At 38.4% G+C, this 10972-nt stretch overlaps 1 protein-coding gene across 1 annotated transcript; it reads right to left on the bottom strand.

Moving 5' to 3' along the window:
• Positions 1-90: 90 nt before the first annotated feature.
• On the bottom strand, positions 91-9664 carry tmc8 (transmembrane channel-like 8). The gene is made up of 16 exons (XM_079338454.1): positions 9420-9664; positions 8628-8859; positions 6749-6897; positions 6508-6639; positions 6376-6428; positions 5886-6025; positions 5654-5801; positions 3953-4117; positions 3707-3855; positions 3456-3528; positions 3253-3362; positions 2900-3086; positions 1504-1661; positions 1198-1341; positions 871-949; positions 91-677 (listed from the first exon to the last, which is right to left on the bottom strand). The coding sequence occupies exons 1-16, from the start codon at positions 9460-9462 to the stop codon at positions 585-587; spliced, it is 2055 nt and encodes a 684-aa protein (XP_079194580.1). The 5' UTR covers positions 9463-9664; the 3' UTR covers positions 91-584.
• Between the last annotated feature and the right edge of the window lie 1308 nt (positions 9665-10972).

Consider the following 10972-nt stretch of genomic DNA (forward strand, 5'->3'; position numbering starts at 1 on the left):
ATTAATGAATAATGATATATATATATATATATATATATATATATATATATATATATATATATATATATATATATATTTATTTATTTATTTTTTAACAATTTACACTGAAAAGATTTTTCAGGTGATATTTTGATACATTTCACTTATGAAATAAAGCAGGAAACAAAGTTTTGTTAAAAAACAAACAAATAGCCTTTAAGCATGAACAGTTAAAAATCAACAAAGATATCAAATCTGCTACTTTGTCCACAGGGAGACGCCAAAATGAAAACAAACTAAAAGTTTCCGCAGAAGCTAAAAGACCAAACAATTTTTCAAAAGGATAGATAATTGATCAATTGGAAAACAAATCTCAACTTTAAAACATTTCACAGCATTGCTTTTATCTTGTCTGTTTGTCATCTAACATTTGAGAGTTCGTCAACCTAAGATGTTTTTCATTCGAGCCCCTGCTGTTTTTTTACTGAGCTGCTGTCCGACAAAAAAAAAAACCCTTTTATTTTTGAATTCCGTGGATGTAAAGATGTCGAGGCCGTACAGCATGGGCTCTGTGATCACTTTGTCGGAGATGAGGGAGGGTCATCTTAGGTGGCAGCAGAGTGGACCCTGTGGTTGTTTCTTTTACCTCTGAGCATGGTGGCGTGCTGTTTGACCAGGAAACGTTTATCTGAGCTGCTCTGTAAGTTAAAACACACACACATATTTACACACACAACCTGTATACAGCTACACAAGCAGAGCAAAACACACTCATTCACCAAAGTAATAATGACTCAATGGAACCAATCAAGTCAACGTGCAGTATCTCCTTATCTTCTTCCTTGACTGATTTGTACAAGTCTGTACATTGTTTGATGACATGTGACTCACCATGACCAGCATGTCCTTCAGCCTCTCGATGGCCTTCTGATTGGCTCGGCTCCGTGACACGTATGAGGTTAAGATTAAACTGTGGAAATACATTTGATTCACGTTACATTGAAAGACCAAAGTACCAACCTGAACTGTCTACTTTTTGAAACAGCTCATATTCATCAGGGATTATTTCTTTACACCAACGTGTACACATGCAGCTTCTTTTTTCCTCACACCAAATGTCTGAAACTGTTAAAAAGTAGCTTTACAAAGTGAAACATAAAACAACACTTTGATACAGAGTTGTGTTTATATAAACCTGCTGCTTCTTTGGATACTTACACCTCAGCGAGGATGAGCGGCAGGGCGAAGGCCTCGGAGGACAGGTAGTGAAGAATCTTCTGTGCCAGAGTGGGGAGCTTGTCCACACACTCACGTGTCACATAAAGGACAGTTTTACCATTTCCAAATGGACCACAGGAAGACCTGACGGAGACCAGGACGGACAAATAGGATACGCTGGCATTAAAGAAAAGCAATTAAGTTTCTATGAACATTTTGAAATGAACCCTCATGTGCATGGTAAGACTCTGTAAGTAAGTTGGTTTTCTATAAACAGAGGTAAATTTGCAGTTAAAGTCGATGTACGTATTCATGTGACGTGTAACTTCTTGCTGGTGGAGGTTGAGTCCCAGTGTGACTGCAGCCATGAGGAGACCGAGCAGCAACATGAAGTGGAATAAAACGGAGGAGCTGGAACCACGAAACATCCTCTGCTCAGCCGTACAGCAGCGCAGGACTGTGAACTGTGGACAACGTTAGAGAAAGAGAGACCATGAACACATCTGTGGTCACCCGTACTTCTCCATACATCACTGAAGAACCATGAAGCTGGTCAAAGAGAGAGACACGGAGTGACAGAAAAATGTAAATGTTTGAGGGGGAAAAAAGCATAATACTGATTTTAAATTGTGACACAGAAGAAATGTTAAAATATTTAATTTTGGGATTTTAACTGGTGTAGATAACTAAAAAAAAACATTATTAAAAAAAAAAATGTTTTTTTTTTAAATTTAAAACATTGAATCTTTTTCAGGATCCTGTCTTATCCTCAACAATAAGACTGTAAACAGAGGAAGTGACTGGCATGGCTGCTCTGTGTCTGATATTGTTATTCACAATAACATATTCATTATGAATTACTCAGGTACTCAGCTTTGTATTTAGGGACAACAACTTTCAACACTGCCCTGTGAGATCCTTAAACAAAACACAAGCACTATTACTTTTTTATTTTTAATAATAATTAGTGTAGTTTCCATGTTCTCTTCGTGCACAGTTTTTCTCTCCGGCTTCCCCCAACTGACCAAAGACACCCTCGATAGGTTAAATAGCCCCTAGGTGTGCATCTGTGACCAGCTGTTTGTCTCGACTGGGTATGTCCCAATTTAAGCCTCCAGAGTGTGCATTTAAAGGCGGATAAAGTCACTGTATTGCATCTAATGTCATGATTTGGTCTATTTTAGTTTTCTATTTCAGAGCTTAGATTTCGTTCTCATTCTTCCCTGGTGTTTGTTTACTTGTGTGTTTCCCAGTTTAGTCTTTCCTGTTTTATTTTGTCTTATGTTGTCCTGGTGATTCTATGTTTTAGTGTCTGTAGGTTACAGCCTTGAGTTTCTAAGTGTATTCACTGTTTCATGATTTATTTTGTAGTTGTCAGTGTTTCTTGCTTTGTGTTATTCCTTCCTCTATGGATTTCCTTTTGGTTTTTCTCATTCCATGACATCTAATGCTATCCCATTTTTAAGGTTCCTTTAAATACAGCCAACATATGCACCCTTATCCCCAGCCAACCGAGGATGCATCAAGTGCATCAGTCACACACCTCCCACCACTCTTTGCTCGCCATATTTAAATTGGTAAATATTAGACAATAGCTTTTAGACATTTTTCTTGGACCTCTTGGTACATTCAAGGGAGATAAAGAGTTAATCAAACAACTCTTTTACAACTGATGGGTTATAACGATCATGTTCCTGACAACCTTTTTGATGAAGAAGCTGGCGGTCAGTGTCACAGTTCCTATCAGAGGCAGCAGAGGGCAGTAAAAGACTCCCACCCAGGTCACTGTCTGAAGGTAAACCAGATCCAATACATTGAAAGGGATCAAGAAGCGCTGTTTCCCCATCAACCTGGCCAGCAAGGATGAGGGGAAGTTCTCTTGCACCAACCTGTCAAACACAATTAAGAAACAATATTAGTTACATCGTGTGACCAAGTTTTAATTTCCCCTTACATTAGACAAACTGTTCTGAAATCTCAAATATTGATATTTCCATTTAAAACCAAACTGATGACTAAGAAAGAAGGAGACTGATCAGAGTCAAACAAACTCACTTCCTGGGGTAGTTCAAGAGGAAGACGTTGCAGAAAGTGGCGAGGAAGTTGAAGATACACAGCTTGTACATCTCTCGGCCAAACTTTTTCTGTCTGCACTGAACATCACTCTGTGAAGAAGCACAAAAAGAAAACCGAGAATTGCGATCAGTTCCAAATCAGACTGCACGATGCAGGATTCAGTAATCTTACTCTCAACTCACATTCGCAGGTTCTTTGGTGGTGAAGATGAAAAATAAGAAGATTCCCAGTGAGGTAAGTTTCAGGAAGATGCTCCTGAAGAGAAGAACGAATGAATTCATGCAGCTCTCTCTCTCAGTGTGTGTGTGTGTGTTTGTGTGTGTGTGTGTGTGTGTGTGTGTGTGTGTGTGTGTGTGTGCGTGCCTGTGTGTGCGTGCCTGTGTGTTTGTGTAGTATAAGGTTTGTATTTGTATTTTTCTACTTTGTATCTTACCGCAGTAGCGTGGCATTGACCTGTGTTGTGAAAGAGTAATCCTCAAAAGATGAAATCTTGCGGAAGATGAGAGGAAGGACCAGGTTGATGGAGGTGATGGTGATGGAAGGAAGGTACTGGAGGAGCAGACTGAACAACCAGTTATCACCCTAAAAAACATTCAAGGGGGACGGGTGTAAAAAGTACAAACAAGAACAAAAAAGTTTTTGGATAGAAAAAAACAAATGCTCAGCAGCTAAGTCTTACATCAATCTGTGATTTCTCTGTGGCGTAGTAAATAAGAAAGAATGCTCCGCCTAGCAGAGACAGAATGACCAGGTTGAGGATGAACCGGAGGAGGTAGAGAAGTGCTTTCTGCCCCAGAGTCCTCTGCTCCGCACGCTGGGAGAAACGCTGTTCATCCAGGAACAGCTGCAGAGAAAAAATAAAAACATAAAGTGAAAAAAATGTCCTCTGTGACCATTTACAGTAAAGGAGCAACATGTAACTCTGCCACCTAGTGTTTAAAATGGGTACTGGATTGCTAATTCAAAACTTTCAAGAGACCCCCTCCCTCCCACGTAGAGCCGATGCAACCACAAAACCTTTCAGCATTTTAACCTCTCTATAGTTTTCAAAAGCATCTTCAATATTTGTCCTAGTTTGACCACATTTCTGCTTGTGGAGCTTATTAGAAAAATGCATTTTTTTCTTCCCTGCTTCCTTCACATCATCCCCTGTTGGTTTGCTGTGTGGGGTGCCTTAAAACTGCCTACCTTCTCTGGTCAAAGCAAAAACAGGTCAAACCAATCCAGGCTGCTTGGAAACACATAGTAAGTAGGGCATACTGGCTGCTGCATTGTTATCAGAAAAGCCAGCACGTCAACATAGCATGTTTAATAGTAAGGTCATTTTATGATTTAATTCAGAACATGTCTTACATATTGGACCGTTAAATCAACCAAAGCATCATAACAGCAGTGTATACTGGTGTCTCACTGCTTTAAAACTTTAAGCAGATTGAATTTGAGATGAATTCGGTTTCATTTAAAACAAAAAACTCGCCTTGTCCAACCAACTAATTCATCACTTTACTGTTTTGTCAATGAAGTATTTACTTTTAATTTGAGGCTGAACTGTAATCTGTTCTATGTTGTCACTTCGTAGAATGTAGAGTCTTCAGTTCAAATTCATATTCGGGACTCCTTCATTTAAAGGTTTCTCCTTTTCTTTTGTGTTTCTAATTTTCATAAAGTATTTTTCTAAGTTGGAAAACACTGGTTGAGATGGCATTGACACAGAACAACTCAATTTTGGTTTAAAGCCATGATGGTTGTAAATTATGTCTCATTGTTTTACAGCATTAATACGTTTAAATTATAAAAAAAAACATTTTTCCCTTATTTAGAAAAATATAATTGAAGCAACTCTTGAAATAAAGGGAATATATAAAGCATCTCATTTCAACAAGAAAGTAGCACAATATTTTTACAATTTATACATATATATTACAATTTTCTTCTCTGCGTTTTAGATTATTTTACAAAAAGTATTGAAGCTCACAAGGTTAATTTAATACCATGCATCCTTGAAAACACAAACTTTCTCTTCCGGCACAAGCCATCTCCCCTTTTTAGCCCTCCTGGCTATGTGTGTGTGTGTGCGTGTGTGTGTGTGTGTGTGTGTGTGTGTGTGTGTGTGTGTGTGTGTGTGCGTGTGCGTGTGTGTGTGTGTGTGGATATTTTTTAATGCAAGCAGTGAGATAAACCCTGTGCTCAACCACGTTGGTGGGAAACTATAATTTTATATTAGTTGTTGTTCATGGTCATAACCAGCAAAAAAAACGTGCAGAAACTTAGCTTGGGGATGAAACAGGAACATTTGAAGGGTAAAGGCAGAGACAGAACTGATTAAAAGGGAAACGAATTCAAGGTAAATCACAGACGTTTTTGAAGCATGCATGCTCACCTTGAGATCGTTTCTGATGAAGCTGCGTTTGAGAGTAGCAGCGATGGGGTCCTGGATGTTGAAGTCCCAACCACAGAAGATCTTGTAGCTCACGTTTGTGCTGAAACGTCTCCCGAGCATCCAGGTGTGCTTGTAGCCAACTATGGTCCTATTAGAGAAGTTTATTGACCAGAGGAGATTTAAAGAACTTTCCCAGATTACTTTTATAGATTGTTATTTATTGATTTCTGACCTGCGGGCCACCACGATGAGACTGAGGAAGAGGATGGTGAGGATTCCAGCGAAGTACAGCAGAGGTGTATTCAGACACCTCTCATCGAGGGAACCCGGAGTATAAAAACCCAAGAAGACTGGAGAACGGTCCAGGTAGCCCTTTAGAGAAAGAAGAGAGACTTTAGGTCCCATTAAACATCCATTCATCATTCATACCAACAAGAGTCACTCTCAATTGTGAAGAAAAACTGGGAAAAGGATTTGGAAATAAGTAAAAATCGATAATCGGTAACTTTAAAGCATCTACTGGGAAGTCTATTCAGTTTGGCAACCTTTTAATTATTATGTGAACATCAGACCAAGCTACACAACTCAACTATGATTTAATTTTGATTCCTCTCCATTCATTACGGCTGTGACACTTATTCATGCTGTATTTGTGTGAAAAATTCCATTTAAACACAGGGACAAAAAAAAGAAGGCATACAAACAGGTAAACAAACCCTCACCGATCCAAGGAAGAAATCCAGAACGGAGTCATTGTCTTCAAACCTCAGAGGTTCTGTTAAATCACAGAGAAAAACGCCATAATGACACTGAATTGTTATGAATTTAGTGAAGTGTTATTCCAGCTGACTTACCACTGTTGCCCCTGCCAAAAAAAGCTGTAGGCCCCAGAATGAAGCCTGAGATAAGAGCGCAGTGAAGGAGGTTCAGGTAAATCAGATATCTGAGGAACACAAAGTAAGACTTCACGCCGACTCCAAACCTTCCTGAAACCCAGCAGTGACAAATAAAACAGGCATGTTAATTCTTCTGATCATGTTTTAAAGATATAGGTAACAAGACTACTTTACTTCGTATACATCAGGCTTTTCTTACCTTCGATGATGTGAAGCGTGTGTCGCCATGGTATCAACCCTGATAGAGCTCCTCCCATCTGTGCCCATACTCTCTTTGTGTGGATGTTCTGGCTCCGCCTCCACGACTCCCAGAAACCAATTTTGCTTCTTTGCATTTTCCTTCTGTCCCTAATTAGAGGATATTGGGTAATCAGTTATAAATAATGTTTTAGTTATGTAATACGACTGACTTTGATTAATGTTCTGCCTTTGCAGAGCAGCAATGATTTACACAAACTCAATATACATAAATATTAATATAAATATTCAACTTAAAGCTGATTTTATTTAGTTTTTGTGATTTAAAAAAAACCTTTTTAATATTTCTCAACATGTCGATTGTTGAAAGTCAAATCAAAGAAAATACAAATTTTGTTGAAACAGAAAAAGCTTTGCTTATGTGTTTAAAATGGAATATGATGTGCTTTTTTAAATCTAATTCTAGCCACTCAAAGTGCTTTCATTGCTTAGTTGTTGCATCTTTAGTGGGGTGCATATGAAGACAAATTTTGTCACAGCAGCATGTTGAAAGTTGTCCCATTTCAAAGACTCCTTCAGAGGCTGTTTAGGGACTTGAGTATAAATTTCCAATTGATGTCCAGAAACAGACCAAAGTATGTGAATTGGTCTTGTTGCTTCAGAGGTGCCCAGTTTGCCCTTGAGCAAGGAATCAAGGTAGCCAGTATGTGAGTAGCATGTCTCTCTTAGTGTACACTTGAATTCATAAAGTATACAAATCAAATGCCTCCTCCTTTCGCCAGCCAACAAAGGATGCACCTGTATAGCCCAACATATCCCAGATTCATTGTGCGGCATCATATTATAACAAATAAAAACAAAAAATAGGTTAAGTAACCAGACATAGGCCTATAGCTATGTTAGCTAGTGCAGCTGTTGAGGTTGCTAGGCAACATGGGGAGGCACAAAAAAAGAGTAAGGGCAAGGGGAATTCTTTGTATACGAGGCCGTCTCAGTTCAGCCTTCGCAGTCAATGCAGAGCGCCAAGTCTGGCTCCTTCAAAAGACGCTGACCACCAAAAAGACACACATTTGTCAAACTCCTCCCCTCCGGCAGGCGTTACAGATCACTGCATGCCAAGACAACCCGACTCAAGAACAGTTTCTTCCTCCAGACTGTCCCTCACTCTGATGAACGCTGAACACTCGCAGAAAGTCGGACCTGCTGCTGTAAAATAACCCTGGAACTAAACGCTCACTGCTAATGTACAAATATTATTTAATTTAATTGATTATCTATGCACACTTTTAAATGTAAATACTGTAAATACCTCATGTTTACTTCATCATCTTTTGCACTACTTATTACTACAATATTACCTTATTTAGTCTTGTACATACATGGTGTTAAACAGTGTTTGCCCCTTCCTGATTTCTTTCAAAAACTTCATTTTCTTTTGTTTACTTGTGTTATCTTTAAATTTGTTTGATTATCTGAAACATTTAAGTGTGGAAAACATGCAAGAAACAAGTAATAAATCAAGAAGGGGGCAAACACTTTTTCACACCACTGTGTCATTGTTTAGATATTTGTTTATTTTTGTGTTTATTGTTTATATATAAGGTTAAACCTTGTACTAAAGCAGAGTTTACTGAAGCTAAATACCTTGTGTGTTTTCATTCTGGTTCAAACACTGATGAAAGAGAATGCTATAAGTGCCCATCAGTATTAGCTCATCCTAATCGTATCCATTCAAACGGCACTTTCTTCACCACAGAGAGTTATTTGGAATTAGTGTCTTGCCAAAGGTCACTTTGACCACTAAAATATCATTATAAAGAAGTTTAATACAAATAAAGGAGGGGATCGATTTTAGAGGTTTTAATGTGCATGTTTCATACCTGGCATCTCTTTTCCCCTGAATACACATGACCAGGTTCCGGAGTGGCTGTGTGGACATCTTGTCTCTGGGTCCTGGAGACAGCTGGCCATGGCTGATCCTCCTCCCCAGCTCTGAGTCACCCTGGTAAGCCTGGGCCGGTCGCAGGGCTTGGACGCTGGGCAGCTGATCAAATATCTCAGTCTGATAGTACTCACAGGAGTCAGACGACAGGGTCGAATGTGTGCTCTCTTCTGTGGTGAGAAAGAGACCTTTTCATTCTGATATACAAATATTCATAATGGCATACAAGCTGTTTATTGTGTGTAATGTGGTAACAATAGTGTATTGTTTTGTCTGACCACAAGTTGCTAAACCCCAAAACATATGCAGGTTTTAATGACACTGAACAGAGTCATTGTCACAGTTAAACAGTTTCAAATTTTTCACTTAATAAGTCTTAAAACAAATTATAACAAAAAAGTTGAACCCCTCCTGATACAGTTGTATGTATTAGACCTGAGTAGGACTAACGTGTTGACATTCAGCAATGTTGCTACACATTGATTTTCTGTGTGTAGGATTCATTTAAATCTGAAAACAAAAATCATTTTCTGTTCATCATAAAAATGCATGAAGTACTTATAATGTGTTTTTTTTACTTTTTGGATACAAACGTATCCCATGTTATGGACTGTAAATATATTAACCAGCGCAAAAAACAATCACACATATTTTAAGTGTAGTGTTAAACAAGGAAAGTATCATCTCACATTCAGAGAACAAATGCTCAACCAATAGTTGTTTTTGTTACCTGACAGGAGTCTCAAGAAGCTGACAGAATTTTGCTCCTCCATCTTGTTTTCATGCACTTCCTCTTTTATCTAAAAATGTTCAAACATCAATCTTCTCGCTTCAGGTCAACAAACATCCCAACCAATGCTGCATCTTAGAGCTCTACAAGACAGCTAACTTCCGCCATCTGCATCGCAACAGCCTCCTTTGCATTCACACAACTGCAACACTGAAGCTGCAGGACCCCAGAGAGGCTCATAAGTGAGTGTGCGTTATTCTTCAACTCCTGTTAATACGGCCCACATTGTGGAAGGTGGAGCAAATGGGAAATCTCTCTAAACATTGACTGACAGTGAGTGTAGCAGAATTTGACGGCTCTCAGGAAATCACATGACAGGAAGCAGAAATAGGCGTAGCATTAGCAGCTGAAAATATCACATATAGTTTCACAACATAACAACAAATGCTTACTCGTACACTACACAGAAAGTTAACTCAGTGTGAATACAACACAGACATCTGTGCTTCATACTGTTATTTGATGTGTTCAGGGTTAAATTCATAATTGTTCGTGGTTATTTTTTTATTATTCACAGGGATATTACATTGTACTGACTTTGTCTTTGAAATCAACAAAGCTTCCCTATGAGGCAAATCATGAAGCAATAACATCATTGTCTTAATCTGCCTTTTACATTGAATTCATGTGATGAATCATGAGTTTAACATCACTTTACATGATCACCATGCAGTGTTTCATCATGTGGAAACTGGCTTCGAATGTATGAGGCGAGTAACAGAAAGGCTCCTTCCGCCCACTTTCTTCACCACAAAGACATTTGTTGAGGCAACAGAGAAACATCATCACATCAAGCATCATTTCTTTTGTGCTACTTAGACAGTCTTGGTTTCAATTCATCTGAAATGTGAAATTATAATTAGCTTATATGGTCATAAGTGCACGGGGCAATGTTATTTGGAAAACGGGTGATTAAAATCATTGGGCTTTTCCCACTTTTTCCACACAAAAAAAAAAAGTTACCCAAGTAAAAGTAAAAATATATCAAGGTAGAAATACTGCATTGTAAGAAACATAGGTTCTGCATTCACAATTCATGTATCTACAATCAGTCATATGGCAACAAAAGATTATTAAAATATAATTAACTGATGGCAAAAAGTAGAGATTTTATTGCAGCAGATTGACCCAAATGTTATAATATGAATGGATCATCGATACTTTTCATCACAATGGAAAACCAATTTTCATCATATGTCTGTGAAACATATGGAGCATTTTTAACAAGTTGAATGTCAATCTATCAAGTTAAAAAAAAGGCTTCACTTCAGCTTCAACTCAGTCATGGCCTTTTTGTTTGTCAATGATATATAGCGATTTTGTATTACAACTTAAAGACCTGCCAGATTTCATAATGCCACACTATAACTATTAACCAGTGTTCAGAGATAACCAGGTGTTGGCAGGTAAGGGCTGGTGAGTTTAGGGGAAGCACACTTTGAAGTCAGCTGACACTTCAGTAGTGATAAGCCTTGCTGTTTATGTTAGGTTTT

The sequence above is a fragment of the Symphodus melops genome (genome assembly GCF_947650265.1).
Source record: "Symphodus melops genome assembly, chromosome: 2".
NCBI classification, from domain to species: domain Eukaryota; kingdom Metazoa; phylum Chordata; class Actinopteri; order Labriformes; family Labridae; genus Symphodus; species Symphodus melops.

Bases quoted from the DNA above. Each gene is read 5' to 3' on its own strand.
- tmc8 (XM_079338454.1), bottom strand. From the start codon at position 9,462: ATGGAGGAGCAAAATTCTGTCAGCTTCTTGAGACTCCTGTCAG. The intron at 6,429-6,507 runs GTAAGTCAGCTG...GTGATTTAACAG, and splicing joins TTTTGGCAGGGGCAACAGTG to AACCTCTGAGGTTTGAAGAC. The intron at 3,529-3,706 runs GTAAGATACAAA...TCTTCTCTTCAG, and splicing joins GTCAATGCCACGCTACTGCG to GAGCATCTTCCTGAAACTTA.